The 16,438-nt window shown below is 48.0% G+C and overlaps 1 protein-coding gene across 1 annotated transcript in view; it reads right to left on the bottom strand.

Moving 5' to 3' along the window:
• Positions 1-230: 230 nt before the first annotated feature.
• LOC139402726 (cilia- and flagella-associated protein 47-like) overlaps positions 231-16,438 on the bottom strand; it is a 106,316-nt gene continuing 90,108 nt past the window's right edge. Inside the window, exons 53-60 of the mRNA XM_071146627.1 lie at positions 7,585-7,741; positions 5,244-5,327; positions 4,866-5,019; positions 3,743-4,725; positions 2,426-2,606; positions 1,887-2,048; positions 1,524-1,692; positions 231-563 (exon numbers count right to left, since the gene is read on the bottom strand). Coding sequence (XP_071002728.1) covers positions 351-563; positions 1,524-1,692; positions 1,887-2,048; positions 2,426-2,606; positions 3,743-4,725; positions 4,866-5,019; positions 5,244-5,327; positions 7,585-7,741 — 2,103 coding nt within the window. The 3' untranslated portion in view covers positions 231-350. The remainder of the gene's footprint in view (positions 564-1,523; positions 1,693-1,886; positions 2,049-2,425; positions 2,607-3,742; positions 4,726-4,865; positions 5,020-5,243; positions 5,328-7,584; positions 7,742-16,438) is intronic.

The raw sequence follows: 16,438 nt of genomic DNA, 5'->3' as shown, positions 1-16,438 counted from the left end.
TAAACCAGAGTCTGTTTCATCCAGGTAAGACTAAATGACAGGCTAAGTAATCAGAGGGGAGATCATCCGTCTTGGAATTCAGGGTGAGAGAAAGACCCCTGGTTCACTGACCTGGATGACAAGAGGGAGTTCACCCCCACATGCATATGAACACACACATCTCATTTGAGAACAGACTGAGAACGTCTCCAAAGCCAAGTACATAAAAGAATGTCCATATGGTCAGAGGTCAACAGAAATCTAATTATGACAACGAGGTGAAGTACAGGCACTTTAATTATTCAAACCTCCTGTATGATCATTTCAATGACACAGGAATGGGGTGGGGGTGTAGTGTGAGAATGATCTCTCTATCTGATCTGCGAGGCGGAGGCTCTGTGTTTGATGGGGGAGGAGTTGGCCATGGCTGGGAGGTGAAGGTTCCGGGACACAAAGTTCCTCTGGCGGACATCAGTGGGAGGGAGTTCCCTGGAAGAGGTGTTCCCATTGGAGGAGGCAGAGTGGGGTGGGGTGTAAGCAGGCGTGGTTCCTTTCACCTCGTACGTCCACTGCATGTCTGCTGTCTGGGGGAGAGACCAGCATCTGTCAATCAGTGAGGTGTGTGTCTGCTGTCTGGGGGAGGGACAAAGCAGCTGTCAGCCAGTGAGGTGTGTGTGTCTGCTGTCTGGAGGAGAGACAAAGCAGCTGTCAGCCAGTGAGGTGTGTGTGTCTGCTGTCTGGAGGAGAGACAAAGCAGCTGTCAGCCAGTGAGGTGTGTGTGTCTGCTGTCTGGGGGAGGGACAAGCAGCTGTCAATCAGTGAGGTGTGTGTCTGCTGTCTGGGGGACAAGCAACTGTCAGCCAGTGAGGTGTGTGTGTCTGCTGTCTGGGGGAGGGACAAGCAGCTGTCAATCAGTGAGGTGTGTGTCTGCTGTCTGGAGGAGAGACAAAGCAGCTGTCAGCCAGTGAGGTGTGTGTGTCTGCTGTCTGGAGGAGAGACAAAGCAGCTGTCAGCCAGTGAGGTGTGTGTGTCTGCTGTCTGGAGGAGAGACAAAGCAGCTGTCAGCCAGTGAGGTGTGTGTGTCTGCTGTCTGGGGGAGGGACAAGCAGCTGTCAATCAGTGAGGTGTGTGTCTGCTGTCTGGGGGACAAGCAACTGTCAAATAGTGAGGTGTGTGTCTGCTGTCTGGGGGAGGGACAAGCATCTGTCAATCAGGGAGGTGTCTATATCTGTTGCCCTGATCCTTACACTACACTCTTAGAAAAAAGGGTTCCAAAAGGGTTCTTCGGCTTTCCCCAAAGGAGAACCCTTTTTGGTTCCAGGTAGAACCATTTTTGATTCCAGGTAGAACTCTTTTGGATTCTATATAGAAAGAACCCTATGTAGAAAGAATCCTATTTCTACATGGAACCCAAAAGGGTTCTACCTGGAACCAAAAAAGGTTCTTCAATGGGTTCTCCTATGGGAACAGTCGAAGAGCCCTTTTAGCTTCTAGATAGCACCTTTTTTTAGCTAGGAGTGTAGTGTGTTACTAGCCAGACATACCTGGACCAGCAGCGTAGCGTGGTGTCTCTTGCTGTACATGGAGGGGGTGAAGGAGACGGTGAGGAGGGTACCGGCTGACCCCACTGGGAGGAGCTCACCTGAGGAGGGACACACCTGGAACTCACTGCCCCCACCTGGCAGGAACCCTGCTGTGAACGGCTCTGGGTACCTGCCACATAGACATGCAGGAACACACACATGGGCGGGGTAAGTGTCAGAGAAACACACACACATAGATACCCCCCCACCCCACACACACACACACACACACACACACACACACACACACACACACACACACACACACACACACACACACACACACACACACACACACACACACACACACACACACAGCTTGACCTGGTCTGGCTGGTCAGTCTGAAGCCCACAGCAGAGGTCTTGTGTAGCCCTGCAGCGTTAATGGTGATGACATCATCAACCTGCGGCTCGGTGGAGATGAGGCTGATGGGAAACTTCCAGAGCCCACCTGTCAAACACTGAACCGACAGCACAGCTGAACACCTAGGGAGAGGAGGAGAGGTGGGGATGGGAGAAGAGAGGAGGGGAGGGGAGAAGAGGGTAGAGGAGGGGACAGGGTGAGGGGAAGAGGATAGGGGAGTGGAGGGGAGAGGGGGAGGAGGAAGGTAGAGGAGGAGAGGGAGAGGGGAACACAAATAGATACAGTCTCTGAAGAGTAATTATTTATAAAGTAATGCACTTTATCAGATGTTAGTCTGCTACCTGGATTTCTAGAAGGTGCAGAGCTGAGAGCCAGTGTGTGTGTGTGTGTGATATGCGTGTGTTTGTGTGTGTAATATGCGTGTGTTTGTGTGTGTGTGTAATATGCGCACGTTTGTGTGTGTGTGTGTGTGTGTGTCTATGTGATGTATGTCCGTTACCTGAGAGGTTTGTAAGGGGTGAAGATGAGGTTGATGGTGAGAGAGACGATGCCAGAGTGGGGGTCTCTGTGACAGTTCAGTAGAGACAGGGTTACACAGCCCTCCAGCTGGGACCGCTCAGCATCACTGTTATAACACACCTCACATAGAAAGTCTTCTAGAACCAGCCTGAAGCCTGCTGCTAACACACGGACGGACACACACACACACAGACTCAGTTCTGATACTCTGTGTATACAGCCAAGTTATCATTGACTCAGTACTGATACTCTGTGTATATAGCCACGTTATCATTGACTCAGTACTGATACTCTGTGTATATAGCCACGTTATCATTGACTCAGTACTGATACTCTGTGTATACAGCCAAGTTGGCTGACAGCCGTGGTACATAAGACCGTATACCACGGAGATGATAAAACATGTATTTTTACTGCTCTAATTACATTGGTAACCAGTTTATAATAGCAATAAGGCACCTTGGGGGTTTGTGATATATAACTAATATACCACGGCTAAGAGCTGTATCCAGGCACTCTGCGTTGAGATGTGCCTAAGAACAGCCCTTAGCTGTGGTCTATTGGCCACATACCACACCCCCTCGGGCCTTATTGCTTAATGATATCATTGTTAGTCTACACCTGTTGTTTACCAAGCACGTGACAAATACAATTGTATTTGATTTGACACACACACTCACTATCCAACCTGACTTTGTCAAAACAGCAATATGGTGTGTGTTGTCAGGAGACTAGACACATCCTACAAGGAGAATGATGAGGTGTGTGTTGTCAGGAGACTAGACACATCCTACAAGGAGAATGATGAGGTGTGTGTTGTCAGGAGACTAGACACATCCTAGAAGGAGAATGATGAGGTGTGTGTTGTCAGGAGACTAGACACATCCTACAAGGAGAATGATGAGGTGTGTGTTGTCAGGAGACTAGACACATCCTAGAAGGAGAATGATGAGGTGTGTGTTGTCAGGAGACTAGACACATCCTACAAGGAGAATGATGAGGTGTGTGTTGTCAGGAGATTATTGTGACGATAATGAACAAGTGGACTTCACTTAACCAGAGTTATCATTTTATGCTAACGAACACTGTGAACATTTTCAGCTGACTAAGGTACCTTGGATATGCTCTGTTGAGACAGAAATTATGCATTACAATTAGCTACTAATCACATCACACACTCTCAGGGTACAGACCCACACACTCTCAGGGTACAGGCCCACACATGACAACATACACAATGACGTGCAACACACACTCACTTCAAACCTAACTTCCAGTGAAGTTGATGTGATCTCACCTGAGGTTCCGGAGGAGGGGGCGCTGATGAGAGTTGTGTCTGTGTTGCTGATGGAGGAGGGGGCCCTGATGAGAGTTGTGTCTGTGTTGCTGACGGAGGAGGGGGCCCTGATGAGAGTTGTGTCTGTGTTGCTGACGGAGGAGGGGGCCCTGATGAGAGTTGTGTCTGTGTTGCTGACGGAGGAGGGGGCCCTGATGAGAGTTGTGTCTGTGTTGCTGATGGAGGAGGGGGCCCTGATGAGAGTTGTGTCTGTGTTGCTGATGGAGGAGGGGGCCCTGATGAGAGTTGTGTCTGTGTTGCTGACGGAGGAGGGGGCCCTGATGAGAGTTGTGTCTGTGTTGCTGATTGAGGAGGGGGCCCTGATAAGAGTTGTGTCTGTGTTGCTGATGGAGGAGGGGGCCCTGATAAGAGTTGTGTCTGTGTTGCTGATGGAGGAGGGGGCCCTGATAAGAGTTGTGTCTGTGTTGCTGATGGAGGAGGGGGCCCTGATGAGAGTTGTGTCTGTGTTGCTGATTGAGGAGGGGGCCCTGATAAGAGTTGTGTCTGTGTTGCTGATGGAGGAGGGGGCCCTGATGAGAGTTGTGTCTGTGTTGCTGATTGAGGAGGGGGCCCTGATAAGAGTTGTGTCTGTGTTGCTGATGGAGGAGGGGGCCCTGATGAGAGCTGTGTCTGTGTTGCTGATGGAGGAGGGGGCCCTGATGAGAGTTGTGTCTGTGTTGCTGACGGAGGAGGGGGCCCTGATGAGAGTTGTGTCTGTGTTGCTGATGGAGGAGGGGGCCCTGATGAGAGTTGTGTCTGTGTTGCTGACGGAGGAGCCAGGAACACATCCCGTCAACAGCACCTCCACTCTCTCTTCCACTCGACCGCGAGCCTCACATTCTATCACCGCTGGATGAGAGGGTTCAGGAGGGGCTTCTGGGATGCCATGGATGGGGTAGACCCAGCAGACCAAACGCACCCGGTCTTTCTCTACCTCCACACACCTGTACACAGAGAAACACCTGTTACACACACACGCATGTGTACACACACACACACACGCATGTGTACACACACACACACACACATGTGCACACACACACACGCATGTGCACACACACACACACACACACACTGTACTGACTTGTCCCTTTGGGCCGTGGTGAGTGGTGAGTCCAGGCGGGGGAGGTTGAAGAGGGGCTCTAGCTGAACCAGGAGCCAGGCCTGGTGCAGTTGCATGGAGTCAGGGGCAAACACCACAGGAATGTCCACACTGGCCCCCGCAGACACACGCACACCTGGAGCCAACATGGAGGACGGGAGGGACAAGCTTTACTAGTGTATCTAACATGTAGGCTGAAACTCAGGCTAACACCGTGGAGAACAGAGGAACTACGCCTTTAAAGTAAGGCTTGACAGAGAGATGTGTAAGAACTGACCTTGTGTCTGTTTGAGGGTGATGCAGAACAGAGGAACTATGCCTTTAAAGTAAGGCTTGACACAGAGATGTGTAAGAACTGACCTTGTGTCTGTTTGAGGGGGATGCAGAACACTTTCCTGTCACAGATGAAGGACTGGCTTGATCTCTTCTGACCGGGCTCCTCATCTGATAGGAGAATGAACCATTACTACCATCATGTCTCTACTAGAACTGTTTCCCTGTGTGTCTGGGGTAGGACTATGTCTGTACATGCATACTGTATATGTGTGTGTGTGTGTCCAGTGTATGTATAGTGTGTGTCCAGTGTGTGTGTTCAGTGTGTGTGTCCAGTGTGTGTCCAGTGTGTGTGTCCAGTGTATGTCTAGTGTGTGTCCAGTGTGTGTGTCCAGTGTGTGTCCAGTGTGTGTCCAGTGTGTGTGTCCAGTGTGTGTCCAGTGTGTGTCCAGTGTGTGTGTCCAGTGTGTGTCCAGTGTGTGTCCAGTGTGTGTGTCCAGTGTGTGTCTAGTGTGTGTGTCCAGTGTGTGTCTAGTGTGTGTCCAGTGTGTGTGTCCAGTGTCTGTCCAGTGTGTGTCCAGTGTGTGTCCAGTGTGTGTCCAGTGTATGTCCAGTGTGTGTCCAGTGTGTGTCCAGTGTGTGTTCAGTGTGTGTGTCTAGTGTGTGTCCAGTGTGTGTCCAGTGTGTGTCCAGTGTGTGTGTCTAGTGTGTGTCCAGTGTGTGTCCAGTGTATGTCTAGTGTGTGTCCAGTGTGTGTGTCCAGTGTGTGTGTCCAGTGTGTGTCCAGTGTGTGTGTCCAGTGTATGTCTAGTGTGTGTCCAGTGTGTGTGTCCAGTGTGTGTGTCCAGTGTGTGTGTCCAGTGTGTGTCCAGTGTGTGTGTCCAGTGTGTGTGTCCAGTGTGTGTCCAGTGTGTGTCCAGTGTGTGTCCAGTGTGTGTCTAGTGTGTATGTCCAGTGTGTGTCTAGTGTGTGTGTCCAGTGTCTGTGTCCAGTGTCTGTCCAGTGTGTGTCCAGTGTGTGTCCAGTGTGTGTCCAGTGTGTGTCCAGTGTATGTCCAGTGTGTGTCCAGTGTGTGTCCAGTGTGTGTTCAGTGTGTGTGTCTAGTGTGTGTCCAGTGTGTGTCCAGTGTGTGTCCAGTGTGTGTGTCTAGTGTGTGTCCAGTGTATGTCTAGTGTGTGTCCAGTGTGTGTCCAGTGTGTGTCCAGTGTGTGTGTCCAGTGTGTGTCCAGTGTGTGTCCAGTGTGTGTGTCTAGTGTGTGTCCAGTGTGTGTCCAGTATGTGTCCAGTGTGTGTCCAGTGTGTGTCCAGTGTGTGTCCAGTGTGTGTGTCCAGTGTGTGTCCAGTATGTGTCCAGTGTGTGTCCAGTGTGTGTCCAGTGTGTGTCCAGTGTGTGTGTCCAGTGTGTGTCCAGTGTGTGTGTCTAGTGTGTGTCCAGTGTGTGTCCAGTATGTGTCCAGTGTGTGTCCAGTGTGTGTCCAGTATGTGTCCAGTGTGTGTCCAGTGTGTGTCCAGTGTGTGTCCAGTGTGTGTGTCCAGTGTGTGTCCAGTGTGTGTCCAGTGTGTATGTCCAGTGTGTGTGTGTGTCCAGTGTGTGTCTAGTGTATGTCCAGTGTGTGTCCAGTGTGTGTCCAGTGTGTGTGTCCAGTGTGTGTCCAGTGTGTGTGTCCAGTGTGTGTCCAGTGTGTGTCCAGTGTATGTCCAGTGTGTGTGTCCAGTGTGTATGTCCAGTGTGTGTCCAGTGTGTGTTCAGTGTGTGTCCAGTGTGTGTGTCCAGTGTGTGTCCAGTGTGTGTCCAGTGTGTGTCCAGTGTGTGTGTCTAGTGTGTGTCCAGTGTGTGTCCAGTGTGTGTCCAGTGTGTGTGTCCAGTGTGTGTCCAGTGTGTGTGTGTCCAGTGTGTGTCCAGTGTGTGTCCAGTGTGTGTCTAGTGTGTGTCCAGTGTGTATGTCCAGTGTGTGTCCAGTGTGTGTGTCCAATGTGTGTCCAGTGTGTGTGTCCAGTGTGTGTGTCCAGTGTGTGTGTCTAGTGTGTGTCCAGTGTGTGTGTCCAGTGTGTGTCCAGTGTGTGTCTAGTGTGTGTCCAGTGTGTATGTCCAGTGTGTGTCCAGTGTGTGTGTCCAGTGTGTGTCCAGTGTGTGTCCAGTGTGTGTCCAGTGTGTGTGTCCAGTGTGTGTGTCCAGTGTGTGTCCAGTGTGTGTGTCCAGTGTCTGTGTCCAGTGTGTGTGTCCAGTGTGTGTCCAGTGTGTGTCCAGTGTGTGTGTCCAGTGTGTGTCCAGTGTGTGTGTCCAGTGTGTGTGTCCAGTGTCTGTGTCCAGTGTGTGTGTCCAGTGTGTGTCCAGTGTGTGTGTCCACTGTGTGTCCAGTGTGTGTGTCCAGTGTGTGTCCAGTGTGTGTCCAGTGTGTGTCCAGTGTGTGTCCAGTGTGTGTTTGACCTGTGAGTCTGAGGTGCAGCAGGGCTGGGTGTTCAGTAGGGTTCCTGAAGGGGAGGATGATGGAGGAATGAGATCCCACAGGGGAGGCTACAGACAGAGGCTCCATCCTCCCAGGGGTCAGGCCTTCACCACACAGCTGGAAGCTCCAGTGTTTCAACTAGGAGGACAACAACAACAACTAAATCATTGTCAGCTGACAGATGGAGGAATAACATTTTGGTTACCTAGTTACGTGTGGAAATAGCAGAGAATTCAGAACCATGGATAGTGGAAAAATGTCATTGATTTTGATGAATCTTTGCAATCATCAACAATCATTGTTTACACAATTGTACTGTGAGTCCGTCCTTATCCAACTGCTGTATCAGACAGTCCTAATTCACTTCCTACCTCTTCCCCTTACCCTCCAACCCTTCCTACCTCTTCCCCTTACCCTCCAACCCTTCCTACCTCTTCCCCTTACCCTCCAACCCTTCCTACCTCTTCCCCTTACCCTCCAACCATTCCTACCTCTTCCCCTTACCCTCCAACCATTCCTACCTCTTCCCCTTACCCTCCAACCCTTCCTACCTCTTCCCCTTACCCTCCAACATTCCTACCTCTTCCCCTTACCCTCCAACCCTTCCTACCTCTTCCCCTTACCCTCCAACCCTTCCTAGCTCTTCCCCTTACCCTCCAACCCTTCCTACCTCTTCCCATTACCCTCCAACCCTTCCTACCTCTTCCCCTTACCCTCTAACCCTTCCCCTCTTCCCCTTACCCTCCAACCTCTTCCCCTTACCCTCCAACCCTTCCCCTCTTCCCCTTCCCCTCCAACCCTTCCTACCTCTTCCCCTTACCCTCCAACCCTTCCCCTCTTCCCCTTACACTCCAACCCTTCCTACCTCTTCCCCTTACCCTCCAACCCTTCCTACCTCTTCTCCTTACCCTCCAACCCTTCCCCTCTTCCCCTTACCCTCCAACCCTTCCTACCTCTTCCCCTCTCCCTCCAACCCTTCCCCTCTTCCCCTTACCCTCCAACCCTTCCCCTTACGCTCCAACCCTTCCCCTCTTCCCCTTACCCTCCAACCCTTCCTACCTCTTCCCCTCTCCCTCCAACCCTTCCTACCTCTTCCCCTCTCCCTCCAACCCTTCCTACCTCTTCCCCTTACCCTCCAACCCTTCCTACCTCTTCCCCTTACCCTTCAACCCTTCCCCTCTTCCCCTTACCCTCCAACCCTTCCCCTTACCCTCCAACCCTTCCTACCTCTTCCCCTTACCCTCCAACCCTTCCCCTCTTCCCCTTACCCTCCAACCCTTCCTACCTCTTCCCCTTACCCTCCAACCCTTCCCCTCTTCCCCTTACCCTCCAACCCTTCCTACCTCTTTCCCTTACCCTCCAACCCTTCCCCTCTTCCCCTTACCCTCCAACCTCTTCCCCTTACCCTCCAACCCTTCCCCTTCCCCTCCAACCCTTCCTACCTCTTCCCCTTACCCTCCAACCCTTCCTACCTCTTTCCCGCACTTTACACTGTTTATACCTATCCAGACCCTTCAGATCTACCACTACACTGTTTATACCTATCCAGACCCTTCAGATCCACCACTACACTGTTAATACCTATCCAGACCCTTCAGATCTACCACTACACTGTTAATACCTATCCAGACCCTTCAGATCTACCACTACACTGTTTATACCTATCCAGACCCTTCAGATCTACCACTACACTGTTTATCCAGACCCTTCAGATCTACCACTACACTGTTTATACCTATCCAGACCCTTCAGATCTACCACTACACTGTTTATACCTATCCAGACCCTTCAGATCTACGACTACACTGTTTATCCAGACCCTTCAGATCTACCACTACACTGTTTATACCTATCCAGACCCTTCAGATCCACCACTACACTGTTTATACCTATCCAGACCCTTCAGATCCACCACTACACTGTTTATACCTATCCAGACCCTTCAGATCTACCACTACACTGTTTATACCTATCCAGACCCTTCAGATCTACCACCACACTGTTAATACCTATCCAGACCCTTCAGATCTACCACTACACTGTTTATACCTATCCAGACCCTTCAGATCTACCACTACACTGTTTATACCTATCCAGACCCTTCAGATACACCACTACACTGTTTATCCAGACCCTTCAGATCCACCACTACACTGTTTATACAAATGATTCTCAAATGATTCTGTTTCTCAAAAGATTGCCTCGCCTTGTTCACCAACTACTTCTCTGATAGAGTTCAGTGTGTCAAATCGGAGGGTCTGCTGTCCGGACCTCTGGCAGTCTCTATGGGGGTGCCACAGGGTTCAATTCTTGGACCGACTCTCTTCTCTGTATACATCAATGAGGTCGCTCTTGCTGCTGGTGAGTCTCTGATCCACCTCTACGCAGACGACACCATTCTGTATACTTCTGGCCCTTCTTTGGACACTGTGTTAACAACCCTCCAGGCAAGCTTCAATGCCATACAACTCTCCTTCCGTGGCCTCCAATTGCTCTTAAATACAAGTAAAACTAAATGCATGCTCTTCAACCGATCGCTACCTGTACCTACCCGCCTGTCCAACATTACTACTCTGGACGGCTCTGACTTAGAATACGTGGACAACTACAAATACTTAGGTGTCTGGTTAGACTGTAAACTCTCCTTCCAGACCCATATCAAACATCTCCAATCCAAAGTTAAATCTAGAATTGGCTTCCGATTTCGCAACAAAGCATCCTTCACTCATGCTGCCAAACATACCCTTGTAAAACTGACCATCCTACCAATCCTCGACTTTGGCAATGTCATTTACAAAATAGCCTCCAATACCCTACTCAACAAATTGGATGCAGTCTATCACAGTGCAATCCGTTTTGTCACCAAAGCCCCATATACTACCCACCATTGCGACCTGTACGCTCTCGTTGGCTGGCCCTCGCTTCATACTCGTCGCCAAACCCACTGGCTCCATGTCATCTACAAGACCCTGCTAGGTAAAGTCCCCCCTTATCTCAGCTCGCTGGTCACCATTGCATCTCCCACCTGTAGCACACGCTCCAGCAGGTATATCTCTCTAGTCACCCCCAAAACCAATTATTTCTTTGGCCGCCTCTCCTTCCAGTTCTCTGCTGCCAATGACTGGAACGAACTACAAAAATCTCTGAAACTTGAAACACTTATCTCCCTCACTAGCTTTAAGCACCAACTGTCAGAGCAGCTCACAGATTACTGCACCTGTACATAGCCCACCTATAATTTAGCCCAAACAACCTCTTTCCCTACTGTATTTAATTAATTTATTTATTTTGCTCCTTTGCACCCCCATTATTTTTATTTCTACTTTGCACATTCTCCCATTGCAAATCTACCATTCCAGTGTTTTACTTGCTATATTGTATTTACTTTGCCACCATGGCCTTTTTGCCTTTACCTCCCTTATCTCACCTCATTTGCTCACATCGTATATAGACTTGTTTATACTGTATTATTGACTGTATGTTTGTTTTACTCCATGTGTAACTCTGTGTCGTTGTATGTGTCGAACTGCTTTGCTTTATCTTGGCCAGGTCGCAATTGTAAATGAGAACTTGTTCTCAACTTGCCTACCTGGTTAAATAAAGGTGAAATAAATCAAATAAAATACCTATCCAGACCCTTCATATCTACCACTACACTGTTTATCCAGACCCTTCATATCTACCACTACACTGTTTATACCTATCCAGACCCTTCAGATCCACCACTACACTGTTTATACCTATCCAGACCCTTCAGATCTACCACTACACTGTTTATACCTATCCAGACCCTTCAGATCTACCACTACACTGTTTATACCTATCCAGACCCTTCAGATCTACCACTACACTGTTTATACCTATCCAGACCCTTCAGATCCACCACTACACTGTTTATACCTATCCAGACCCTTCAGATCTACCACTACACTGTTTATACCTATCCAGACCCTTCAGATCCACCACTACACTGTTTATACCTATCCAGACCCTTCAGATCTACCACTACACTGTTTATACCTATCCAGACCCTTCAGATCTACCACTACACTGTTTATACCTATCCAGACCCTTCAGATCCACCACTACACTGTTTATACCTATCCAGACCCTTCAGATCTACCACTACACTGTTTATACCTATCCAGACCCTTCAGATCCACCACTACACTGTTTATACCTATCCAGACCCTTCAGATCTACCACCACACTGTTAATACCTATCCAGACCCTTCAGATCTACCACTACACTGTTAATACCTATCCAGACCCTTCAGATTTACCACCACACTGTTAATACCTATCCAGACCCTTTAGATCTACCACTACACTGTTTATACCTATCCAGACCCTTCAGATCTACCACTACACTGTTTATCCAGACCCTTCAGATCTACCACCACACTGTTAATACCTATCCAGACCCTTTAGATCTACCACTACACTGTTTATACCTATCCAGACCCTTCAGATCTACCACTACACTGTTTATCCAGACCCTTCAGATCTACCACTACACTGTTTATACCTATCCAGACCCTTCAGATCCACCACTACACTGTTTATACCTATCCAGACCCTTCAGATCTACCACTACACTGTTTATCCAGACCCTTCAGATCTACCACCACACTGTTTATACCTATCCAGACCCTTCAGATCTACCACTACACTGTTTATCCAGACCCTTCAGATCTACCACCACACTGTTAATACCTATCCAGACCCTTCAGATCTACCACTACACTGTTTATACCTATCCAGACCCTTCAGATCCACCACTACACTGTTAATACCTATCCAGACCCTTCAGATCTACCACTACACTGTTTATACCTATCCAGACCCTTCAGATCTACCACCACACTGTTAATACCTATCCAGACCCTTCAGATCTACCACTACACTGTTTATACCTATCCAGACCCTTCAGATCTACCACTACACTGTTTATACCTATCCAGACCCTTCAGATCCACCACTACACTGTTTATACCTATCCAGACCCTTCAGATCTACCACTACACTGTTAATACCTATCCAGACCCTTCAGATCTACCACTACACTGTTTATACCTATCCAGACCCTTCAGATCTACCACCACACTGTTTATACCTATCCAGACCCTTCAGATCCACCACTACACTGTTTATACCTATCCAGACCCTTCAGATCTACCACTACACTGTTTATACCTATCCAGACCCTTTAGATCTACCACTACACTGTTTATCCAGACCCTTCAGATCTACCACTACACTGTTAATACCTATCCAGACCCTTCAGATCTACCACTACACTGTTTATACCTATCCAGACCCTTCAGATCTACCACCACACTGTTTATACCTATCCAGACCCTTCAGATCCACCACTACACTGTTTATACCTATCCAGACCCTTCAGATCTACCACTACACTGTTTATACCTATCCAGACCCTTCAGATCTACCACTACACTGTTTATACCTATCCAGACCCTTCAGATCCACCACTACACTGTTTATACCTATCCAGACCCTTCAGATCTACCACTACACTGTTAATACCTATCCAGACCCTTCAGATCTACCACTACACTGTTTATACCTATCCAGACCCTTCAGATCTACCACCACACTGTTTATACCTATCCAGACCCTTCAGATCCACCACTACACTGTTTATACCTATCCAGACCCTTCAGATCCACCACTACACTGTTTATACAAATGATTCTCAAATGATTCTGTTTCTCAAAAGATTGCCTCGCCTTGTTCACCAACTACTTCTCTGATAGAGTTCAGTGTGTCAAATCGGAGGGTCTGCTGTCCGGACCTCTGGCAGTCTCTATGGGGGTGCCACAGGGTTCAATTCTTGGACCGACTCTCTTCTCTGTATACATCAATGAGGTCGCTCTTGCTGCTGGTGAGTCTCTGATCCACCTCTACGCAGACGACACCATTCTGTATACTTCTGGCCCTTCTTTGGACACTGTGTTAACAACCCTCCAGGCAAGCTTCAATGCCATACAACTCTCCTTCCGTGGCCTCCAATTGCTCTTAAATACAAGTAAAACTAAATGCATGCTCTTCAACCGATCGCTACCTGTACCTACCCGCCTGTCCAACATTACTACTCTGGACGGCTCTGACTTAGAATACGTGGACAACTACAAATACTTAGGTGTCTGGTTAGACTGTAAACTCTCCTTCCAGACCCATATCAAACATCTCCAATCCAAAGTTAAATCTAGAATTGGCTTCCGATTTCGCAACAAAGCATCCTTCACTCATGCTGCCAAACATACCCTTGTAAAACTGACCATCCTACCAATCCTCGACTTTGGCGATGTCATTTACAAAATAGCCTCCAATACCCTACTCAACAAATTGGATGCAGTCTATCACAGTGCAATCCGTTTTGTCACCAAAGCCCCATATACTACCCACCATTGCGACCTGTACGCTCTCGTTGGCTGGCCCTCGCTTCATACTCGTCGCCAAACCCACTGGCTCCATGTCATCTACAAGACCCTGCTAGGTAAAGTCCCCCCTTATCTCAGCTCGCTGGTCACCATTGCATCTCCCACCTGTAGCACACGCTCCAGCAGGTATATCTCTCTAGTCACCCCCAAAACCAATTATTTCTTTGGCCGCCTCTCCTTCCAGTTCTCTGCTGCCAATGACTGGAACGAACTACAAAAATCTCTGAAACTTGAAACACTTATCTCCCTCACTAGCTTTAAGCACCAACTGTCAGAGCAGCTCACAGATTACTGCACCTGTACATAGCCCACCTATAATTTAGCCCAAACAACCTCTTTCCCTACTGTATTTAATTTATTTATTTATTTTGCTCCTTTGCACCCCCATTATTTTTATTTCTACTTTGCACATTCTCCCATTGCAAATCTACCATTCCAGTGTTTTACTTGCTATATTGTATTTACTTTGCCACCATGGCCTTTTTGCCTTTACCTCCCTTATCTCACCTCATTTGCTCACATCGTATATAGACTTGTTTATACTGTATTATTGACTGTATGTTTGTTTTACTCCATGTGTAACTCTGTGTCGTTGTATGTGTCGAACTGCTTTGCTTTATCTTGGCCAGGTCGCAATTGTAAACGAGAACTTGTTCTCAACTTGCCTACCTGGTTAAATAAAGGTGAAATAAATCAAATAAAATACCTATCCAGACCCTTCATATCTACCACTACACTGTTTATCCAGACCCTTCATATCTACCACTACACTGTTTATACCTATCCAGACCCTTCAGATCTACCACTACACTGTTAATACCTATCCAGACCCTTCAGATCTACCACTACACTGTTTATACCTATCCAGACCCTTCATATCTACCACTACACTGTTAATACCTATCCAGACCCTTCAGATCTACCACTACACTGTTTATACCTATCCAGACCCTTCAGATCTACCACTACACTGTTTATACCTATCCAGACCCTTCAGATCCACCACTACACTGTTTATACCTATCCAGACCCTTCAGATCTACCACCACACTGTTTATACCTATCCATACCCTTCAGATCTACCACTACACTGTTTATCCAGACCCTTCAGATCTACCACCACACTGTTTATACCTATCCAGACCCTTCAGATCTACCACTACACTGTTAATACCTATCCAGACCCTTCAGATCTACCACTACACTGTTTATACCTATCCAGACCCTTCAGATCTACCACTACACTGTTTATACCTATCCAGACCCTTCAGATCTACCACTACACTGTTTATACCTATCCAGACCCTTCAGATCCACCACTACACTGTTTATACCTATCCATACCCTTCAGATCTACCACTACACTGTTAATACCTATCCAGACCCTTCAGATCTACCACTACACTGTTTATACCTATCCAAACCCTTCAGATCTACCACTACACTGTTTATACCTATCCAGACCCTTCAGATCTACCACTACACTGTTTATACCTATCCAGACCCTTCAGATCTACCACTACACTGTTTATACCTATCCAGACCCTTCAGATCTACCACTACACTGTTTATACCTATCCAGACCCTTCAGATCTACCACCACACTGTTTATACCTATCCAGACCCTTCAGATCTACCACTACACTGTTAATACCTATCCAGACCCTTCAGATCTACCACTACACTGTTTATACCTATCCAGACCCTTCAGATCTACCACCACACTGTTTATACCTATCCAGACCCTTCAGATCTACCACTACACTGTTTATACCTATCCAGACCCTTCAGATCTACCACTACACTGTTTATACCTATCCAGACCCTTCAGATCTACCACTACACTGTTTATCCAGACCCTTCAGATCTACCACCACACTGTTTATACCTATCCAGACCCTTCAGATCTACCACTACACTGTTTATCCAGACCCTTCAGATCTACCACTACACTGTTAATACCTATCCAGACCCTTCAGATCTACCACTACACTGTTTATACCTATCCAGACCCTTCAGATCTACCACTACACTGTTTATACCTATCCAGACCCTTCAGATCTACCACTACACTGTTAATACCTATCCAGACCCTTCAGATCTACCACTACACTGTTTATCCAGACCCTTCAGATCTACCACTACACTGTTTATACCTATCCAGACCCTTCAGATCTACCACTACACTGTTAATACCTATCCAGACCCTTCAGATCTACCACTACACTGTTTATACCTATCCAGACCCTTCAGATCTACCACTACACTGTTTATACCTATCCAGACCCTTCAGATCTACCACTACACTGTTTATACCTATCCAGACCCTTCAGATCTACCACTACACTGTTTATACCTATCCAGACCC

This window comes from Oncorhynchus clarkii, unplaced genomic scaffold, assembly GCF_045791955.1.
Source record: "Oncorhynchus clarkii lewisi isolate Uvic-CL-2024 unplaced genomic scaffold, UVic_Ocla_1.0 unplaced_contig_3571_pilon_pilon, whole genome shotgun sequence".
Classification (NCBI taxonomy): domain Eukaryota; kingdom Metazoa; phylum Chordata; class Actinopteri; order Salmoniformes; family Salmonidae; genus Oncorhynchus; species Oncorhynchus clarkii.
Note: the sequence above shows the minus strand (reverse complement) of the source record. Positions and strands in the feature narration are given on the sequence as shown.